This window comes from Saccoglossus kowalevskii, chromosome 8 (assembly GCF_978046115.1).
Source record: "Saccoglossus kowalevskii chromosome 8, keSacKowa6.1, whole genome shotgun sequence".
In the NCBI taxonomy this organism is placed as follows: Eukaryota; Metazoa; Hemichordata; class Enteropneusta; family Harrimaniidae; genus Saccoglossus; species Saccoglossus kowalevskii.
In genome coordinates, this window is record NC_140648.1 from 27662606 (window position 1) to 27687229 (window position 24624).

Here is a 24624-nt window from a genome sequence, read left to right on the forward strand (position 1 = left end):
ACAACTTTCATGTCAGAGGAAGCAAGTAGACTAATCAATAGATGTATAATACATTCAGCCTCTATTGTGGATTGTTTGCTACAACCCAGAGACATCTGTGTAAGGATCCCTAAAACAGACAATTGCATTTGACTGCCAAGCAATATAAAAACAAGGTGCAGTGTTAGAATTTCTGTCATGATTTTACATGTCTGCTTTTCTGCACATTAGAAACAGTTGATACTTGCAACATTGAATCTCCTACAAATTCTACAGAATTATAAATATTTTAAGTCATTCGTGTGAACTAAACTCGTCTGTACAGTCTGCTGGCTTCTCACCTTCTCAACACTGCTCTATTCTAATATACTACTTGTATACTTCCTGAAGTGGTGTCTCGATGAGCCATCCAAAGCAGAATTCAAAACTGCAATGCATGCTGGGATTCACGGTTCTCTAGACATTGAGCGACAAGGATTCGGCCACCAACAATAATCATTTTTTCATGGTCGAATTGATAGAATTACAGTAGTCTAGCTGGTAGTTCAGTGGGTATTTCACATGAGCTTTTTTTCGGGAAAAAAAATATGGCTAATTTGTTATTGTTGAAAGAAACCTAGAAAATAATTTGCATAAACAGAATAGGCCAATTAAAATGTATTAATATAACACGCTTACTGATACTGCTACTTGTATGTATATACATAAATTACACCAACGGATTTTCCGACAAAACAAAATTTGTATTACTTGTATTATTTGTGTCAACAATACATACACGTTTTTGCAGAAAAAAGGGAAATGAATTCACACATTAAGTACAAATGTAACAGAATACATTAGCGTACACAAAAATAATAAATTACAAAAAAAAAAATTATTGACCAAATGTTTTGACATGAAATTGCAGGAGAGACTGTAGTATTTCATACACAGGTGTGAGATAATAGAATGCAGGCATGTATAGAGTAATAGCTTTCAAGCTCTTCACAAGATTGTTGCTGATTGGCTACCCAACCCTAACACTCACACCAATCAGAGTACAGCTGGTTTGTTGACAGTATCAAATTCTGCCAAGTATACATGCTTCCACTCGGGCAGCTCTCAGGATTTGTCATCACAAGTTGTGATCGGCTGTGATTGGCTACTGATCCCTTGAGACTTTACTTGGGTGTATAATGGCCTATTATAGGTACAGGAGACGTGCATCTAGTGACAAGAACCAATCAATGCCTCAGCATCAGATTGTACAATTACCTACACAGCCCAGACAATATCAAAACACATTGTGCTTTTCTACAATATATTCACATAACTGGTGCACTCAATTATATATACTGTGAACTTGTACAACAAATATTGGCATGACAAATGTTACAATCTGTATAGTCCCAAATCTGTTTGTATTATTATATTCGGGGGGGGGGGGGGGAACTATTGAAATAAAAAAGCAGCTCACAACACATTGAAAAAACAAAAAAAATTGAATCCGTATTTGGCATCTGGGAAGAAAAATATTAATACTTGATGCTTAATTTGCATATCATTAACATATAGCATATGAAACTGATGCATGAAGAATTACACCACTATTCTAAGGTAAGTCAGTTCATAAACATGTGCATATGAAAAGAGACGGTAGCTTCTTGAAAGACAATGTATACAGTAAGACCCGTCTTTTTCGCTCACATTACATTTTTAGCTAATTTGTAATTTCGCTAATTCAAAATATATTCAAAGTATATTCTCACAATAAAGATTGTTTTTTAGGTAAAATAAGATTCTGTTCATTCATGCATTGAGTCAAATTTTTTAAAATAGTGCTTCACAAGCAAGTACTTCCAGATCTTCCTGAACTTAAAACTGTCAGTTTCAACAAAATTGTCATGAAATTAAATACTGTGGAATACTGGTACTTTATTTTCGCTGGAATTAATTTTCGCTGAAAAGGCTTTTGGGGAGTTTTGCATGGAATTTATTTTCACCGATTTTTGATGAGTTTAATGTGAAATATAGGAAAAAAAGTATATTCGCTGGATTTTATTTTCACAGAATCATCCCTTCAGCGAAAATAGCAAAAATAAATTCCAAGCGAAAATAAAGTATTCTACAGTATTCATAAATTTCAATAGCAAATCCAAGCAACCAATCACAAAGCATAGTGCGAACATCATTTGAAAAATTGCCCAATAGCTGCTCGTTTCAGTTTGAATTGCAAAATTTAGAAAAATGAAGGGAATGGGTTTGTTGTGTTGATAGTACTATGGTGGTGCCACACAGCTATTTGATTCCTAGATTGGTATGGTAAAATATTTGATGCAAGCACAATTGGTAGGCAATAAATTGATGACGGGATAGTTTGGCAACACTAATGTGATAAATGCACGACAGGTCAGGTGAAATGTGTACAGTACAGTAATGTGACAATAATGTGAAGTTATTGAGAGGATACCTCAAAGAATGCACAAAGACAGTACAGCGAGAGTATCAACAGATGTGCAGCGAAGGTGTACTGTCTGAGTACAAACTTTGAGGTATCCTCGTAAATAACCTTATTATTATACATCTTTTCCTTCCAAGGACACATCATGGGAATGCCGAAATCCAAAATGGTTAGAACAGAATCAGCGAACTTCTTTGTTTGGAGTCCGGTCAAACCTTGATTGCAGCCATGTTTGTTTTTATTATTAGACGACGCTTTCACACACGTAATCATTCCATATTTGGAATTCACATTTCCTAATATGGTAGGATGTAAATACCCGTAAAATATCGCAAAATTATGGCACGCTGTAACTTATGGCATTACGGTGACAGATATATAATAACATGATTAAATGTGTATTATTTTTAAAGTTGTATGAAAAGTTTTATCATTTATAAGTGCACATAGATTTAATATGCAAGACAATATTTGTTTTGGATGTACTGTATCAGAAGCAAAACTAAAATAAAAGTGCACATAAGCCAAAAATTGCATTTATTGCATGCTGAATCAGTGAAATATGAATAACCAAAGATAATCTGTCATTTACATTAATAGAGAAAAATATGGTATCGGAAATTCAGTTCAGTCATCAGTTCTGCATTATAGAATTGCATGTGGCCTCTAAAAAAAAAAACAAATGCGCTGATAAATTAGCTGCACCTTATAGAGGGCACCATCATGTTACACATACATCATTGACTTGAAGCAAATAATGCACACAAGCAGAATTACAAATATGACAGTTCTCTACATTCATGTTATAGGAATGCAAAAATTCCTTTTTCTCAATAATAGTTGCAGATTTTCTTTGGTTTACTTCTCATTCCTTCTAGTATTGTTGATGTGACCAGTGCGAGCAGTGTTCCTTCCAAATCATATTTTTATGATATTTTCTCCAGTAAAAAGTTTCTCAGTGTGATTTACTAATCTGAGAAACATCTTCAATTTCATGCAATTTGTATTCAAATAAACATTTCTCGGTTTCTCGGTTGCTTAGAGAAACACAGTCTGTGAGGTGAATATGTACCGGTATATAGAAACTGTGTGTGTTGACAAAAGTGAATAATAGATTCAATTGAAATCAGATGATTTGAATTCCCATACTTTGAACATAGAATGCCCTTGAAACTTTGTTTCAAAGGTTTGATTGTGAGAAATAAGCAAGGTTAATAGACTAGTGATTCTATTCATGTAGGAATACACCTCCTGTATGAAAGGACACTAGAAAATAATCTACCTGGTAAGACATTTCAGATTTACTTGTGTTTAAGTTTACACGTGTAGCAAAAAGTGGAGTTTGACCCCAAAATAAGTTAACCCACTGTTGGGAAACCCTTGTACGTACAGATTATTACCCATTCTCAACCTTGGTTAGTTAAGCATGGAGTCATCAGAATGCTGGTCTTGAACCTTCTAACTGTAGGGTAGGTAAATAAGGCATGAAAAGGTGTGAATGCCGAGTTAAATGTAAACCAGAGTACATGTAATGTATGAACAGAATGCATGTTTAACTCAATAAATAATGAATAATTACAAAGGTTTTATATTCAATGGTATATTATCTCACACATTCCTGTGATCTACTGTAAAATGACTAATTTTCACTGGGTTTAAATTTTGCTGATTTACCATTTCAGGCATATTCAGTGGGTTTTAAATTCACGGTTTTATCATTTAGATAATGTGTTCTTTGCTAAATTTTACATATTCACTGGGTTTCAATTTAGCGCATTTTCCAGTCATCGAAATAAGCAAAATTAAAACCCAGTGAATAATTAATCCTTTTACAGTATATAGTAAGCACAAACATTAACTATTGAGTACATATGATATCCACATGTAGAATGTCATATTGATGCATTTTTTTTTCTTCATCCACAACACTGATTTTAATTTACTACAGGTACTATACAAATATTCAAAATCATGAAAATACAATTTTATTTCAGCGGTTCAAACAACACAAGTCATCACAGATTTGACGGTATTACACAAGGCAGCTTAATGAAAAACAAATTAATTGAAGTAACATCAAATTACAAATAGTATTCAATTTTAGTGTCATTGTTTTAAATGATGTAGTAATAGTTTATTTCATTTAGTTTTTATATTTGTAACACCTTTGTTGATTGGCTAAGATGTTGATTAACTTTCAAACAGGCTCTCGCGTCTTATGTCAGAATCCTCTGTATGGAGCATACATTATTAAATTTAATATTACAATAATACTGCCCTCTATATGTTACCTACTTATAAAAAGTACAGTCGTGCCCAGTCATGTTTCTATAGTTTCAAACGGAACAAGTCTCACATAAAAAATAATGTCAAACAACGTTTATTTTATAACACTTGCATATAAATACTCTAGTTTGAATCAAATCAAAGCAAGTGTGTCTGTCAAAATCCTGGTTACAGTCATAGAATAAGATTTACCAACTCAGACAGGTGTTATCAAATTAGGTGATATGTGATTAAAAGTAGTGATACATTCAGCCAATCAAAACTTTCACACCAGCATCAAAGGTTTAGTTTCATCCAATCAGAGATCAACATCTAGAAATATTTTATCCAATCAGCATCTACTTTCTTCTAAGCCATTCACAGCTTTCTCACGTCCTTTAAGCGTCTCTCGTCGGAACTTTTCGTAATGTATGCTTTCTGTGACATCTTTCAAATCTTGCATGTGGGACCTAATTAACATATCTCGCAAGTTAGCAAACTCGCAGTGGGCACGGTTTTCAACTGAAACGAAGACAACAAGTCAATGTCAAAATGTTAGGACTGATTGTGAAAATATATTCTATAATAGTATAGAAGTCTATGAAATATATTGACTCTGAACATACCTTCTATAAGTCCCCAGTTTGTTCTCCTTCCTAGAATGGGTTTGCCACTGACTTGGTATACTTTATCACTGCCGACAACAGCAAATGGCATTTTATCCTGTCATTTGCAGAAATATATAGCATTGATTTTAATGTTGAAAATAAATTACCTCAGATGCGCATACAAAATAATTCAGTTTTATAATTATTGTTATTCTTAAAATGATTCTGCAGAAAGCATTACCAATCAAATTTGGTACATGCAGACGATACTTTGAACATTTTAACTTAAAAAATAGTTTTAATGTTCAGCAATAAGCATTTAATACTTAATCCAATTTGTTTATACCCCCCCAACTCCGGGCAGTAGTCTGTGTGATATTGCACATTTTGGGGAACAGCTTATGGACCCCTCTATCCTTGGGGGCAGACATCCGGGTATTTTCATCGCCTAGCAACCATCACGGTGAAAACAAAGACCGAAGACTCTCAGAAAAACAGTACTTTGGGATGGTTGTTGAGATTCCCCTGAACAGTGTAACAAAATTATCCCTATGTGTACAACATATATAATTTGGTTGTTCAGGATCACTCCAAAGTTGAGTTTGTGTTGTTTTCTTGAATTTTGCTATTTTCAGCGGCTCCTCGACTGGCGTTCCACAGTAGCTCACGCAAAGACAATAGAAATACATGGTACAGTGTTGCACGTCTTAGCAACATAGAATGTTCTGTGATGTAGCTCCACTCCCCGAGGAAACACAGCATTCTCTAATGGATCCTTGAGGGCGCTATGCACTCTCAGAATTTATAATTGATTAGGTTTTTATTCATACTAAGATAGAGTTATGTTGAACTAAATCTGTGAATAATTGGTGACTAATTATGAAATTACTAACTGTAGTTTGTCCTACTTTGTTTGAACTACACAACAGACATTTTCACAATTATGTTTTGTTTAAATGACAGCATTCTACAAACATGAGGACCTATCATCATATGTTTACTTACCCTGAGGTTTGTATTAACTACCATATCTTCATCATCTTCATCTAAATGTTTCATGGGATATGTACTTATACCATGGCTATCTAGCTCATCTCGGATCTGAAAATTGAAATAAACAATCAGATTCTACATCAAGCACATGCTAAAATGCAATTGATCGTAGAGGATACCAGAGCTTGTTTTCATGTGGTTATCACAGTGGTATAGAATATACTGTAAAATCCGTATTAGAAACCAAGGCTTCTATTAAAATGGTACAATGAAACAGTGGAGATGCTGGTTCTATTAGAGCCCCTACACATATGAGAAATTTTAGTTCTCAATTGTTCAAAACGAATGAATGTGGGTCCTATTAGAAACGCAGCTTCTAATACAGATTTTACAGTAACTACCAGGCAACTATTTTGATTTGGTCAAAATTCACACAACTAAAATGTGTACGTATTTGCTCTATTTGAAGCACACATGAAACAAAAGTTGCATTTATTGTATATGAGATCACTACATTATGACTTAATTTCACCGTAGCCCACACCTGCATTACTTAACGCAATTACATCTGCTACAAACAGATCACATATGATATTTCCTTTAACTCGATAAAACATATATATTCATGTAAAAAGCACCCCAAATTCAGCAAAGTTTTGAGGGGAAGGACTTTTCTATTCCCATGAATATAGTACTAAAATGTACCAAGTATAGAAACAAATGTTAGCATTACAGCCAATGGCCATTGTAATTCTTACCTTTTTTTTGAATGTTTGCCTTTCCTCTACTGTTAGTGTATCAGCTTTAGATATAATTGGTACTATATTAACACATTTATCAAGACGACTCATAAATTCTAAATCTAAAGGTTTTAAACTGAAAAAAGAAAGAAATACAAGTGTAGTAACCTCACACATGAATATGTGAGTTGTACTGGATGTCATTAATAAGTATAAAGTGAGTATATTTTAAATATATAAAGTCAAACCTGTGTATAGTGATCACTTAAGGTACACTCAACCCTGTGTATAGTGACCACTCAAGACAGTCAAACCTGTGTATAGTGACCACCCAAGGTACACTCAAACCTGTGTATAGTGACCACCCAAGGCACAGTTAAACCTGTGTATAGTGACCACCCAAGGCAGTTAAACCTGTGTATAGTGACCACCCAAGGCACAGTTAAACCTGTGTATAGTGACCACCTAAGGTACACTCAAACCTGTGTTTAGTGACCACCCAAGGCACACTCAAACCTGTGTATAAGTGGCCATCTATGGTACACTCAAAGCTGTGACAGCCCAAGGTACACTCAAACCTGTGTATAGTGACCACCCAAGGAACTTCATTATTATCCTCAATTTTGTGTACCACTTGCAGTGAGGCACATCAGAAAGAGGAAATGCACACAGTGGATACAAATTCGAAGAATGTTGACATAAGTCTAAAACAACAATTTTTATTATATACTTGAGAAGCAAATCTTATTTTGGTGGTGCAGTTAACTTAAAAATTTGTCTTACCTGTGACCGGTTGGTGCAATGAAATATAGACAGCAATGAACTCTGGTATCTGGTATATGTCTTTTACGGTTCACACTGATTTCCTCACCTAAATATTTTTCATATTGCTCATTTATGTATTCAATTATTGGTAACCAACTGTAAAATAATTATGAAAAGCAGTCAAAACAATTAGTTCACATTTGAAGTCTATATATTGTGGCTTTTTGCAAATCTGTTGTTTGTTTTGTCAATATGACTATTTGTCTACATTTTTTTGTTCTAAACATATTTTCGCACCAGGCATCGAATGTCACTGTTTTTCGTTATTGACCTTTTTTAAATGTTTCTCATTGCAATTTGTATCTAGCTGACTGATTGCTAAGGCTCACTAACTTAATTTATTGTACCATCAATAAAAATTCCAATAAAAGATAATAAGCCCTTTTAAGTGTTTTTTATGTACCGGTATATAATAATCATTAAAGTACATAGTACATACATGACTTGTCTATATTTTTATCACATTGCCTGTTGAAAGCCTCCACAGACATACTGTAAAATCATTTATTTTCCCTGGCATTAAATTCCACTGTTTAGATATAATGAGCATATTCACTGTGTTTTAAAGCTCACAAATTTAGCAGTAAAACAACAAGTTTTATTGTATTTCACATGTCAAAAATAGCAAATCCAGCAAACAATTACCGTAATGCATTTACAGTACCAAAATCAATGGGCAAAAGGAGTCAGCGGAAATGCCCTACCCTCCACAGACATAACAAAAACAAGGTGAGAATTCAAAGAAACATAGAAAGAACTCCTGTGTGGGGATACATGAATCAGAAATAAAGTACATTTAAAATTGTTTCATAATTTTAAAATAGCCTTTTAAAATCAAAAGATCTGCACAAATATGTACCAAGCTTCATTGAAATCTGTTTAATGGTACATACCTGCGAAAACAAGTGAAAAATCTTAAAGGATGGTGCACGAGATGCATGGGTCTCGTATAAACAAATATGGCGACTTTGACTGTTGCACAGATCAACAAGTACAAACTGAGACATTTCCAAGCTTTAATTAGGTAATTTTTAGGTGATTGGAAGATATCAAAGGAGTCACTGGCGGTAATCAGTGCAAATGCGCCCAGGTCAAACCTCATACATGTGGTTTCCATTTAAAGAGTGCATTAGATTGTGAGAAAATCAATGTTTAGCAACACAAATGTCGCACATGCGCAGCGCGACGATCACCGGGCTTTGAAATTGGTTAATTAAAATGCACAGAGTACAACAAAAAACTGATCTGCGCATTATCCCAAAGCATATATATGTACCAAGTTTCATTACAATCCAATAATTGGTTCTTGAGATATCAGTGAAGCAGACACACGCACACAGACTTACATACACACTGACCACAAAGACTCCCATTGTGTGTTTACCACACAGGAGTCAGCAGGCAATGTGTTCGTAATTACCAATTTCACTTACAACGGAAGTCACACCTTGATTGTCCTAGTATTTATGCCCCTCCCCCCTCAGATAATATTCAGTTAAAAAATGTATGTATCTACCTAGCCCCACCCCTTCTTCTTCTACTTCAGCAAATTTGGTGTTTCTAGATCCCAGATAGGCTTTACAAGGGGGTGTGTGTTGTCTCAACTAAAGAATTCATTACTCGCATCCCATAACCAGACCTTATTTACAATATGACATTTCTAGTGAAAGAAGGATATTGTTTGCCACTTGCATCATGGCGTTGACAATAACCACACATAGTAATCTGATCTAGTTTCAGGATACAACACCAAACCAAAGGGAAGTGAACTGATTAGTTTTCATCATGTCAACAGTTCTAAAGGGTTGACCATTTGAAATAATGGGGGTTGTAGCACAGAGAGCAAAAAAAATGCATGCAGTGATGCAGGGGGAAAATATTGGCACTTTTGAAAAAATTAATAATATACAGATAAGACAATGTGGAAAATGAATTTGTCACACTCTTCCAAACACCCCAAATGAATTCAAATGTTTCACCCCTACCTAATGTTGATACTCACCAATTTTCATTATTAATATGATCACCAAATCCTGGCGTGTCTGTCACTGTTAGCTTCAAACGAACACTTTTTTCTTCAATAACTGTTCAATTATTAAAACAAGAGAAGAGTTAATCTACTTAATATTACTTTATGTTAGCTGGGGATATTTTCACTCTTTGTATGCATCCCAAGGATTGAATTCTTGTTTTGTGATTTAATAGATGAGGTTATGGTAAGGATGTGAATTCAAGTGGTCACACAAATTGCGATATGATCACATAATCAAAAAAGAGACTACATTTCAAGAACTCCTGAAGCAAATTAGTGAGTCTGAAAGAAATGATTTGTTTTCATCTTGGACTGCTTTTGCTTATTAGTGATATGTGATAATGATCACACAAGAATTGCTTAAGTTAGTTGAATTACCATGTGATCCCAAAATTGAAACAGAAACCTACATTTCTAAAACTTCTAATGCAAACTAGTGAGTTTGTGAGTGTTCATCTCAGATCATTTTTAGTAGTGTACTTCTTGCTTATTCGCAGGGTTTATATTATTTGTATATTACGTTTTTTGAAAAAAGCAATAAATCTTGCTCCTTTATGTTTGCAAATGAACAACCAAACATTTCCAATCACCCCTGGGTTCTGTGATGCTATTGGTTAGAAATGCTTGTAAATCACAAAGTTCACAAATCTTAATCACATATCACTGTACCTGGAGAAAGTTGCATACCCTTATCTTATAAATCCTTGACACAAAACAAATTTAACTCTTTGCACAGAACGGAAATGAAGAGCAATGTCAACATTTGACACCTTTCACAAAACACATCTTCATGTATATTTATTTCAACAACAAAAATGATTGAAGAGAAATTATGTGCATTTTATTTAAAATTAACAAACTAAACATATAGAAAACACATAAAAAAGTTCAAAATATGGGCATTCAAATGGTTATTGTAAAATACTTTATTTTAGCTGGAATTAATTTTCGCTGAAAAAGACTTTTTGGGTGTTTTGTATGAAGTTTATTTTCATCGGCTTTAATGAGTTAAATGTAAACTATAGGAAAAATATAAATATTCGCTGGATTTTATTATCATTGAATTATTCTATTCCTTCAGTCAAAATAGCGAAAATAAAGTATTTACAGTACTGTACAACACTTTATTTTTGCTTGGAAGTAATTTTCGCTATTTTTGCTGAAGGAATGATTCAGTAAAAATAAAATCCAGTGAATATACTTTTTTATACCCTATATATTACATTCAAATTGTCAAAAATCAGTGAAAATAAAATCAACACAAACATCCAAAAAGTTTATTCAGCCAAAATTAATTCCAGCTAAAATAAAGTATTTTACAGTAAGTTCCACAAGAATACATGTAGTGTACAGGAATTACAACTCACCATGTCCAACTGACTTTATTTGCACTGTTTTTGGAATGATTGGGGTTTTATCTTCTTCAGTGGCACATGACCTTCGGCTGACCTTAGCTTTAAATAAAGTATTGACTAGAGTGGATTTTCCTAAACCACTTGCTCCTACAATCAGAAAACATAAACAAATATGATATAAATATATCAAGTAATTGTTTTATACAAGACCCTGTGAGTTAAGTTTAAGAAATATCTGTTAAGTTTAAATATCAATGGTCAGAGCACGTCAAAGATACGACTCCAGAACTGCACTCATTAAAACTATACAATACAATACATGACACTTTATTATCACCATAAAAAAATTACAATCTTTTTGGGCTCTGAGTAATAAAGTTAAATTAATAAACATAATTAGCCATTTTAATTTTTTATTGATCCAGTCATTTTTAATGACATAGTCCCTGTACACACAATTATGTCTAGTCTTTGAAATAGAATCACAGGTGGAGATAGAGGCATGCAGGGCACACACAGGTCAAGACGCAATAAAATCTCCGTTTCCGGACTGTCTGAACAGGCTTAATAAAATTATGTAGAAATTATGACATCAATATTAGTGAAGTGGTCAAACCACTTATTAAAAAATGGCCTGTTGACGACTTTTTCCATCATTCGTTTTGATATCCATGGACGCCTTTCAGTAGGCAATGTGTGGTTATCTTTTTCAATGGGAAATTGCAGTTCTTATATCAGTCACCTTAATATATTACCGGTACCTTCTAAAACCAATCTGTTGCCATAGAGGGCATACTTTTATTGAGATGTTATGGAGGGCATACTTATATTACGTTGCTATAGAGGGGATACTTTTATTGAGATGAAAGACAAATACGCAAGATTGATATGACCACAAATATGAAAGCAATAACACCAACGAAAGTTCTCGCTTAATTTATCTCATTGATTCCTATAAAGTTTAATCAAGGTGAACTGAAATCTCTAAGGGGTGGAGATATGTGTGAAGTGAAATGGATACAAGTTTCTATTAGTCTAAACTATGCAACTATTCACTCTTATAAACACTAAAGTCAACTTTCACAAAATAAATCTTCATAATTTCTTTCATATTCAAAAGTTTTTACTAAAACCAGGGAATTATCTCCATTTGGTTTAAAACCAACAAAAATGAAAGAAAACGCAAAAAAATGTGCAAAACACTGCCCCACATGACATTCCAATGGTTGAACTACTTTCTTCAATTTCATTAAAAATGTTTAACACTATGATTAGTAAAGAAGTGTCATGTTTAACTATTGTAATCTAATGCACTAGTTTTCAAATTTGATTACATGTAAGAAATCTGAGACTGTTTCGCAGTAAAAACATTATAACATACATACATTACACAGAGGGTGTAGTCCCATAAGATTACATTATCAGAGATATGTAACTGTTTGTTATTTCATATTTATCATAATAATCACTCAATTTAATTTATTCATGAATGCAAATATTATAAAATCAATAATCTTGTTACCAGAAAAGAATAATATGCTTATATAGTAATTTTTATAACATTTTATGATATTTCTACAAGTATTTTAAATAGGCTTGGCAGAATGGGGGGGGGGGGGATTCCAGGTATATTTGCTTCATTTGGATATATATGTCACATAGAAGCATAGTAGCACATGTAAGCCAAAAATAATGTGGTTGTACTAGAACATTTTAAGCATACTTAAGTCACACTGAATCAACACGCTAACTTGATTTATATGAGTGCATACGCACTTCTAACAGAGCAAATGTTATATATGTATTAGTCGCCATGTATATAATTATAACAAAATCATAATAGTGAAAATATAGAAGTTCTAAAAGTAAGAAACAAAAATTAAAAAAATTGTTGGCAAGAAATTAGTTAACTTGAGTATACTTACTAATATACAAGCTCAACATAAAATTTTAATAATTTGAGTGCAATAATACAAAAAATAATTAATATTAAACAATAACAATGTTGCTTTGTTTATTATTCAAAGTAAAATTTGCAATGAATACATATAAATATCATATTGTGCAGAGAGAGATTATATAACAATTTATGCTCATTAAAACCACCTGTCAACAATTACAGTAACCTTTACTGTTTTAATTAACATGAGGTAAAAATAAAAAAGAAATTTAATTGACATACCTACAACCATGATGTTAAATTCAAATCCTTTCTTGAGGGCTTTTCTTCTGATCTGTTCTTGTATAGTATCAATGCCAACATAGCCCCCAACATGCGTCTTCAGTGCTCCCCAGTTGGTAGTCTGTGCCATAGCATCTGCCATGACTCCAACAAAATCAGTGAACTGGATTAAACCTAGATAAGTGGAAAAGTAGAATTAAAGTCAACTGCATATCAGTAAAGGTGAAGTAAACAAATTTACACATTGACTAAGAATACAATAAATAATTAACTTGTCAGTATTTCAGAATGAATATACTAGTTGTTGTGGTGAATAAAGAATAAACATGCAGCTACCTTATTTGTACAATAAATGCCTGACCATGAAACAATATTTCAAAATAATCGCAGTTAGATGATCCCTGAATTAGCAACCAGACAAAACAGCAGACATCTAATTATTGTATGCGGCTGTGTGGATAGCCGGATGCAAAATGTTACAAATATGGCAAGTTTTTGTTTCCTGCCACTCCCATCTAGTATGCGACGCGAGACAAAAGGAAGTACTAACAAAGTTAATAACCAATCACAAGAATATTTTCGATCTACACCATCCTGTCAGTAATGTTTGCAGGCTTTGTTAGAATACCGATTACACGAAACAACCAGCGAACAGGAAGAGGATAGTCAACGAACACACTCAACACGGGAAGCCCAACATAGCATGAGGGTCAAGGGTCAAGACCTGTGCAAACACACAGAGACATGGATTACTACACTAATGCTACAGGGTCATTGGATAATAAATTAAACTCATGAAATAAACATCTCTGAAAGAGTTCACTTCATTAAAAACAATTTTAATATTTTTTTTTTTAGATTGTGCTTCATATATACTGAAAAATAATAAAAATAAAACAATTGAGCCATGAGTTATTAAATTCATTTATAAGAATTAATGTTTCCCAGTGAAAACATTCCATTTACATTTCAGTATATCTCTCCACAGATAAAAAAACAAGATCAGCTTCCTACCAGCAAAGTGGAAATACACTTTGTAACAGGATCAAATAACAGTTGTATGCCATATGACAACTCAAAGTAAACATAAATAATGTAGGAAAGAGTTGCCAATACACTGTAATGTTTTACACTGAACGTGCCGAGTATGTAGTATTCCCAAAACCCTAACACCCTAGTCTGTACTACAGCTGGAACTTAAAAATAGGTCATCTGGGACTCTCTAATTCATCACCAAGTCTAAAAGACAGCATTCCTTGCTAGGCGCCATTAATTTTAATGCGTAACACATGGCAGCTACTACATAGGGCTTGATTATACCCAGGGTTTTATTTTCGCTTATTTCGCTAACAGCTAAATGTGTTAAAATAAAACCCAGTTAACATTCAAATTCAACAATAGCATGTATTGTATCCTTAACCTCAAATAAAACCCAGCGAATATATTTCACCCCCTACAGTACATACAACTGACTGTCGACTGAATATGACATCAGTTTTATTCTTACAAGCGGGCACCAGAATAAATTTATTTTGAAAACCTCTATCTTACTACCAATCTTCCTTGGAACATTGCATTATCCCTCACTGACAGTAATTGGTTAGCAGGCACATACCCCCCTTATATATATACATACTGATCTCAGAAAACATGATTGTTTCAAAAGTCAACGGCAAAGACTGCTGGTAACTTTGCTAGGAATATTGCAATGTTCCTAAGAACAATGATAGGAAGATAGCTGTTTTCATGATCTGTTTATTTTGACGCCAACTGTAAGATTCAACTAGTTTTTAGTTTTTTGTTTAAACTCCCCTCCCCTCCAAAATTAACAACTACCGGGTAATACAAATGATGGTATCACTGGTAAAAAACAACTTGAGGGTCAATTAAGTGAATGTGGTTGCTATGGCAATTTTTTACATTTTATTTACAGGATTATTGGGATACAATAAGTATGAGAAACATAATACGTTCCGGTACATGAAATTATTATCGCCAGACATGTTCATGTTTGCTCAAGAGAGTGACATTTTCCTACTGCTATGTGATTTTGTGTGTTCAAATTGTGTGCAAACAATGCATGTTACATGTGTTGTGTATGTTGCATGGGACCCACACTGAACAAGAACTGTGCTTCACTATAGAGAATTTGTTTCTGGTGAAAACAACATAGTTTACATGCATCGCAGAATGATATCCCAGGTATGATTCACTCATATCATTCCCCGCATCAATGTCTGACTGACATCTTGAACTGTATCAGACCCTTGTAATGTTTGTTACCATGGTACCATAAGGCATAATATATATTAGTCTCAAACTGTCTCAGCAGGTAATACTTTAAGTCCTAGATTAATATTTATCCTGACTGGCTGTTGGAGATAGAAAATCAATTAAAGTATAAGTGGATAAGGTTACGCAGACTGACTAGCCAGTAGAATGACAGTAGACTGAATGTTGCCACCTCAGGGAAAATACTATGTTTCAACAATCCAGTGTTTTCAAATATTTATCTGTTGTTTTTCAGCTGTGAACACAGATTGGGGAGAAAATTAGAATGAATTTTATTTTTACTGATTTATTATTTCACAAACATAAAAGAACTGATTCAGTAAACCCTGTTTTAAACTGAACACCAAATAAATTGATTCAGTGATACCTGTTAAAACTGAACACCAAATAAATTGATTCAGTGATACCTGTTAAAACTGAACACCAAATAAATTGATTCAGTGATACCTGTTAAAACTGAACACCAAATAAATTGATTCAGTGATACCTGTTAAAACTGAACACCAAATAAATTGATTCAGTGATACCTGTTAAAACTGAACACCAAATAAATTGATTCAGTAAACCCTGTTTTAAACTGAACACCAAATAAATTGATTCAGTAAACCCTGTTTTAAACTGAACACCAAATAAATTGATTCAGTAAACCCTGTTTTAAACTGAACACCAAATAAATTGATTCAGTAAACCCTGTTTTAAACTGAACACCAAATAAATTGATTCAGTAAACCCTGTTAAAACTGAACACCAAATAAATTGATTCAGTAAACCCTGTTTTAAACTGAACACCAAATAAATTGATTCAGTAAACCCTGTTTTAAACTGAACACCAAATAAATTGATTCAGTGATACCTGTTAAAACTGAACACCAAATAAATTGATTCAGTGATACCTGTTAAAACTGAACACCAAATAAATTGATTCAGTGATACCTGTTAAAACTGAACACCAAATAAATTGATTCAGTGATACCTGTTAAAACTGAACACCAAATAAATTGATTCAGTAAACCCTGTTTTAAACTGAACACCAAATAAATTGATTCAGTAAACCCTGTTTTAAACTGAACACCAAATAAATTGATTCAGTAAACCCTGTTAAAACTGAACACCAAATAAATTGATTCAGTAAACCCTGTTTTAAACTGAACACCAAATAAATTGATTCAGTAAACCCTGTTTTAAACTGAACACCAAATAAATTGATTCAGTGATACCTGTTAAAACTGAACACCAAATAAATTGATTCAGTGATACCTGTTAAAACTGAACACCAAATAAATTGATTCAGTGATACCTGTTAAAACTGAACACCAAATAAATTGATTCAGTGATACCTGTTAAAACTGAACACCAAATAAATTGATTCAGTGATACCTGTTAAAACTGAACACCAAATAAATTGATTCAGTAAACCCTGTTTTAAACTGAACACCAAATAAATTGATTCAGTAAACCCTGTTTTAAACTGAACACCAAATAAATTGATTCAGTAAACCCTGTTTTAAACTGAACGCCAAATAAATTGATTCAGTGATACCTGTTAAAACTGAACACCAAATAAATTGATTCAGTGATACCTGTTAAAACTGAACACCAAATAAATTGATTCAGTGATACCTGTTAAAACTGAACACCAAATAAATTGATTCAGTGATACCTGTTAAAACTGAACACCAAATAAATTGATTCAGTGATACCTGTTAAAACTGAACACCAAATAAATTGATTTAGTAAAACCTGTTTTAAACTGAACACCAAATAAATTGATTCAGTAAACCCTGTTTTAAACTGAACACCAAATAAATTGATTCAGTGATACCTGTTAAAACTGAACACCAAATAAATTGATTCAGTGATACCTGTTAAAACTGAACACCAAATAAATTGATTCAGTAAACCCTGTTTTAAACTGAACACCAAATAAATTGATTCAGTAAACCCTGTTTTAAACTGAACACCAAATAAATTGATTCAGTGATACCTGTTAAAACTGAACACCAAATAAATTGATTCAGTGATACCTGTTAAAACTGAACACCAAATAAATTGATTCAGTGATACCTGTTAAAACTGAACACCAAATAAATTGATTCAGTGATACCTGTCTAAACTGAACACCAAATAAATTGATTCAGTGATACCTGTTAAAACTGAACACCAAATAAATTGATTCAGTGATACCTGTTAAAACTGAACACCAAATAAATTGATTCAGTGATACCTGTTAAAACTGAACACCAAATAAATTGATTCAGTAAACCCTGTTTTAAACTGAACACCAAATAAATTGATTCAGTAAACCCTGTTTTAAACTGAACACCAAATAAATTGATTCAGTAAACCCTGTTTTAAACTGAACACCAAATAAATTGATTCAGTAAACCCTGTTAAAACTGAACACCAAATAAATTGATTCAGTAAACCCTGTTTTAAACTGAACACCAAATAAATTGATTCAGTAAACCCTGTTTTAAACTGAACACCAAATAAATTGATTCAGTGATACCTGTTAAAACTGAACACCAAATAAATTGATTCAGTGATACCTGTTAAAACTGAACACCAAATAAATTGATTCAGTGATACCTGTTAAAACTGAACACCAAATAAATTGATTCAGTGATACCTGTTAAAACTGAACACCAAATAAATTGATTCAGTAAACCCTGTTTTAAACTGAACACCAAATAAATTGATTCAGTAAACCCTGTTTTAAACTGAACACCAAATAAATTGATTCAGTAAACCCTGTTAAAACTGAACACCAAATAAATTGATTCAGTAAACCCTGTTTTAAACTGAACACCAAATAAATTGATTCAGTAAACCCTGTTTTAAACTGAACACCAAATAAATTGATTCAGTGATACCTGTTAAAACTGAACACCAAATAAATTGATTCAGTGATACCTGTTAAAACTGAACACCAAATAAATTGATTCAGTGATACCTGTTAAAACTGAACACCAAATAAATTGATTCAGTGATACCTGTTAAAACTGAACACCAAATAAATTGATTCAGTGATACCTGTTAAAACTGAACACCAAATAAATTGATTCAGTAAACCCTGTTTTAAACTGAACACCAAATAAATTGATTCAGTAAACCCTGTTTTAAACTGAACACCAAATAAATTGATTCAGTAAACCCTGTTTTAAACTGAACACCAAATAAATTGATTCAGTAAACCCTGTTAAAACTGAACACCAAATAAATTGATTCAGTAAACCCTGTTTTAAACTGAACACCAAATAAATTGATTCAGTAAACCCTGTTTTAAACTGAACGCCAAATAAATTGATTCAGTGATACCTGTTAAAACTGAACACCAAATAAATTGATTCAGTGATACCTGTTAAAACTGAACACCAAATAAATTGATTCAGTGATACCTGTTAAAACTGAACACCAAATAAATTGATTCAGTGATACCTGTTAAAACTGAACACCAAATAAATTGATTCAGTGATACCTGTTAAAACTGAACACCAAATAAATTGATTTAGTAAAACCTGTTTTAAACTGAACACCAAATAAATTGATTCAGTAAACCCTGTTTTAAACTGAACACCAAATAAATTGATTCAGTGATACCTGTTAAAACTGAACACCAAATAAATTGATTCAGTGATACCTGTTAAAACTGAACACCAAATAAATTGATTCAGTAAACCCTGTTTTAAACTGAACACCAAATAAATTGATTCAGTAAACCCTGTTTTAAACTGAACACCAAATAAATTGATTCAGTGATACCTGTTAAAACTGAACACCAAATAAATTGATTCAGTGATACCTGTTAAAACTGAACACCAAATAAATTGATTCAGTGATACCTGTTAAAACTGAACACCAAATAAATTGATTCAGTGATACCTGTCTAAACTGAACACCAAATAAATTGATTCAGTGATACCTGTTAAAACTGAACACCAAATAAATTGATTCAGTGATACCTGTTAAAACTGAACACCAAATAAATTGATTCAGTGATACCTGTTAAAACTGAACACCAAATAAATTGATTCAGTAAACCCTGTTTTAAACTGAACACCAAATAAATTGATTCAGTAAACCCTGTTAAAACTGAACACCAAATAAATTGATTCAGTAAACCCTGTTTTAAACTGAACACCAAATAAATTGATTCAGTAAACCCTATTTTAAACTGAACACCAAATAAATTGATTCAGTGATACCTGTTAAAACTGAACACCAAATAAATTGATTCAGTGATACCTGTTAAAACTGAACACCAAATAAATTGATTCAGTGATACCTGTTAAAACTGAACACCAAATAAATTGATTCAGTGATACCTGTTAAAACTGAACACCAAATAAATTGATTCAGTGATACCTGTTAAAACTGAACACCAAATAAATTGATTCAGTAAACCCTGTTTTAAACTGAACACCAAATAAATTGATTCAGTGATACCTGTTAAAACTGAACACCAAATAAATTGATTTAGTAAAACCTGTTTTAAACTGAACACCAAATAAATTGATTCAGTAAACCCTGTTTTAAACTGAACACCAAATAAATTGATTCAGTGATACCTGTTAAAACTGAACACCAAATAAATTGATTCAGTGATACCTGTTAAAACTGAACACCAAATAAATTGATTCAGTAAACCCTGTTTTAAACTGAACACCAAATAAATTGATTCAGTAAACCCTGTTTTAAACTGAACACCAAATAAATTGATTCAGTGATACCTGTTAAAACTGAACACCAAATAAATTGATTCAGTGATACCTGTTAAAACTGAACACCAAATAAATTGATTCAGTGATACCTGTTAAAACTGAACACCAAATAAATTGATTCAGTGATACCTGTTAAAACTGAACACCAAATAAATTGATTCAGTGATACCTGTCTAAACTGAACACCAAATAAATTGATTCAGTGATACCTGTTAAAACTGAACACTAAATAAATTGATTCAGTGATACCTGTTAAAACTGAACACCAAATAAATTGATTCAGTGATACCTGTTAAAACTGAACACCAAATAAATTGATTCAGTGATACCTGTCTAAACTGAACACCAAATAAATTGATTCAGTGATACCTGTTAAAACTGAACACCAAATAAATTGATTCAGTAAAACCTGTCTAAACTGAACACCAAATGAATTGATTCAGTGATACCTGTCTAAACTGAACACCAAATGAATTGATTTAATAAACCCTGTCTAAACTGAACACCAAATAAATTGATTCAGTAAAACCTGTCTAAACTGAACACCAAATAAATTGATTCAGTAAAACCTGTCTAAACTGAACACCAAATGAATTGATTCAGTGATACCTGTTTAAACTGAACAACAAATAAGTTGTTATTAAAAATATTTTCAAGTCTATTGAGAATGCGACTTAGACAGCTAGGTTTCCTGCTTGCTGAACACGACTGTGCTATTGTCATGCTATTGTAAATTACACACTTTAAGCATGGTGTACTTTATCAGTGGTGTATGAAATACCACATGTGATGTAGTCAAGTACTACATCTCATCAACTATCAAAACACTATTCCCTGACAGTTATTGATTAGTAGGTACATTTATATACAAACAACATACTGACCTCAGATAACTTTTATCAACACAGATTTCTCTAAAAGAGAATTTAATGCATTCACTGCTTCCACATGATGGTAATCCCAAATAAAAACACTGTAATGTGGTGAAAGGTTACCATGACTATTCACAGGGTTTCAGAGGAGGGGGGGGGGGGGGTCTTGTCTTATGCCAATATCAAACACTCAACAGGACTAGTTGAATGTTCGATAGCATTTTACAGAACTAAATGCCAAGGAGGACGATGATTCCTATCAGACAATTTCGTTATTTTTTTTGAATCACCAAAATGTGTTCATTTCAAATTAATAAAACTTTCTGAATGACTTTGATTATAACTTATTTAATTTATCGGATAAATGGTGAGCATAATGTTGGTGAGCAATTTCTTGTTGTCATGTTATGCTAATAGAATCCATGTCATAAATGGTGAGCTAAATTGTCTTTTGGAACTGATAAAGGGTTGACCAATTGAAACAGGGGATGGCAGTTTGAATTTTGTCACATACACATATATCAAGAAGTTTTGATTTACACAGTGTTTTTTTTAAATATTCTGATACATGTATTTTTAAAAAAAGCAAATTTTAAAGAACATCATACTGTTTTACATTGTAAAGCAGCCAATCTTCTACCCACTCTATCAGATTCAATGTGTGGGCTCTTTTCTGTTTCATTAATATATTACGTTCACTGTTTCCTTACCTGATATGGTGAGTGAATATATTTCAACAAAACATACTTACTTCAACTATTTTGTCCGACCATGGTAATCCCTCACTGGACTAGAAATACCCCCCTCCCAATACATGTACATATCAACTCTACCTACCACCAGGCCATACTGCAGAAGAAACCCTCCCTCCCCTAAATTGGACATTACCTTTTGTTGAACTAGCTTCTGCTTTAATTCTGACAATGTGAGGGTCCAACCCATGTGGTTGTCTTCCCAATAATTTGCGTACTAATGCTGGTACAAGCTTGACGTCGATACAACCAGAGTTCTGAGTGTCAGCTTCAAAGAATACTGCACTTACAGCTGAAATACAAACACAAAATGACAGTTGTAACATGGTTTATAAGCAGTTACTAAAGATAACAGAATCTGTGATTCGGTGTCGTGTCGCATGTTTTCTGCATCTACCAGTTTTACCACTAACACTGTAGCCAACACTGAAACAAGCACTAGTCTTCCTAAATTTCCATATGGAATGAAATGCTAGTTTAATTAACCAAGTATGCCCATGTGTGCATTCATACGAACGATACCGCCTCCATACAATAAGGTGTATGAAAAGTTATTTTTTCATTTGTGATGCATGTATCCATGCTGTATTTTCAATCAAATCACTTGAGATGTATGGCTACAGGATATATTGCATAACTTGCAATAATAACTTCATTCCCCTCAAATGAGGCCATGGTGTTTTGGCATAGTACCTACATTTTACAAATCACAGATGTCATCAATTTTCACTGATAAAATAAATAACAAGTAAAAATGAATTATCATAGCTTACACAAATGACATAGGTATGTTTGTAGTCAAAATAATCATGTCATATGTCAATCAACTACTAATTCAATAAATACAATTTTTGGTTTAGGTGAACTTTTAGTGAAATTCATTTCTAAAACAAAAACAAATACGGTACACATATATATTGTAATATTATGTAACAGTTAGTCTGAAAAATAATTCAAATGATCTAGAGTGAGTACACATTCTGCTGGAACAAAAGAGTACTGTAAAATCTGTATTAGAAGCTGTGGCTTCTATTAGAGCATCTACACGTATGAGAAATAGTGCATTTTTGGTTCTCAATTGTTCAAAAAGAATGGGTGTGGCTTCTATTAGGGATGCAGCTTTTAATACAGATTTTACGGTAGTTTTTTTTTTGTTCACGCAACTATCTCTGGAGCAAACAATATTAGTAATTAGAAACATTCCCTTCTATGTTGTCCATGCTTTCAGAATGTTATATATTACATAGGGTAATTAACAAAAATAAAACAATTGATTAAAAAGTTCTCTTCAATTTAAAAAAGTAGTCTAATCGATTTTGTTTTAATTTAATTAAAGCCGTATCAAGTTAATACAGTTAAGGTTTTAGATGAATTTTGTTCAAGCACTTCTTGTCCTGAAAGTTAATGATTTTATTAACTCACACAATTATAATGCTTGCTTACCAGACTAAACTTATTGTTACATAGTCTTTTTAACATTTACTAAAGCTACACTGGGCTATAGATTAGTTTAATCCTGCAGGGGTACACATGATAATTATGGTGATTAACTTATAATTCATGAACTGATTTTAGCTATTCAAAAGTTAGCAGTTAATTGCCTAATTAGTATGTATTATTTGCCTGTTACTGACTTTGGGTCACATTCCATTATTCTAGGTCAACTCAGGTCAGGTCAAGAGAGGTCATTTAAATATTGACAGAAGCATGCTGGATAGAAATAAACATTGGAATAATTTCTTTCGAAAATTTCTATTTATTGGTTTACTAAAAATTATGTGATTTTAATGTTCAATCCAGTTACATTTAAAAGGACATAATCTGTATGTAGTCAGTAATTTGTCAAGAACATAGAGGAGCACAGTTTTACAACCACAAGTTGACATACATATTATATAGTACATATTCCTGGTCAGGTATGCTTATAACAATACAGTGAAACTCGTTGAATCACACATTGATATAATTTTATTGATAGCTTCACATGTTGTACAATTGCTTTAATGTAACTTTGTAACTGCATTTTATGTGAATATTAAATAGGGAGCATTATACTTGTACTTGTAGCTTTGCTAAAACACATAATAAGGCACCCTAACTACAACTGTCACTAGATGTACCAAACAAGACTTTTGGAAATTGTTGTTTATCTCAGTGTTTGTATGTTATAACTGCTACTGTTTAGAGTAACTGTGGGTCTGTTGACAAGTATGTGTATAGTGGTGCAATCGAGACCCCCAAGTCACAAGTCTCTACTAGAACTGAACAAATAAGGTTATGGATACACTAGACGTGTTTTTAATTGCATAATAAACTGTTTTATAAAACTTGTAATAACAGGTAATTCTTTTACAATTTTTGAATGTTAAATAAGAAGGAAATTCAGAGAGTAAATCATGTGGGGAAAAAAAAAAAAAAAAAAAATTATTTCACTATCATCCCACCAGTATGTTTTACACACAGTCACTGTTCTCCCAAACCTCTTAACATATCGCCTGTCAACGCCGTTTTTTCCCATTAATTTTGGCTATCCCATAGAAACTTTCAGCAGGCAATGTTTTAATA

At 32.7% G+C, this 24624-nt stretch overlaps 1 protein-coding gene across 3 annotated transcripts in view; it reads right to left on the reverse strand.

The window, feature by feature from the left end:
- Window positions 1–4327: 4327 nt before the first annotated feature.
- LOC100376300 (septin-9-like) overlaps window positions 4328–24624 on the reverse strand; it is a 37236-nt gene continuing 16939 nt past the window's right edge. For 2 of the 3 annotated variants that reach the window (XM_002741978.4, XM_085502436.1), the window contains 9 exons: window positions 22196–22351; window positions 13423–13596; window positions 11253–11387; window positions 9856–9937; window positions 7812–7949; window positions 7047–7164; window positions 6301–6396; window positions 5314–5410; window positions 4328–5209 (listed from right to left, as the gene is read on the reverse strand). In XM_002741978.4, the coding sequence (XP_002742024.1) occupies window positions 5040–5209; window positions 5314–5410; window positions 6301–6396; window positions 7047–7164; window positions 7812–7949; window positions 9856–9937; window positions 11253–11387; window positions 13423–13596; window positions 22196–22351 (1166 nt within the window). In that variant the 3' untranslated portion in view covers window positions 4328–5039. Of the gene's footprint in view, window positions 5210–5313; window positions 5411–6300; window positions 6397–7046; window positions 7165–7811; window positions 7950–9855; window positions 9938–11252; window positions 11388–13422; window positions 13597–13758; window positions 13831–22195; window positions 22352–24624 lie in introns of those variants that run through there. The other variant, XM_085502437.1, reaches the window with a different exon arrangement.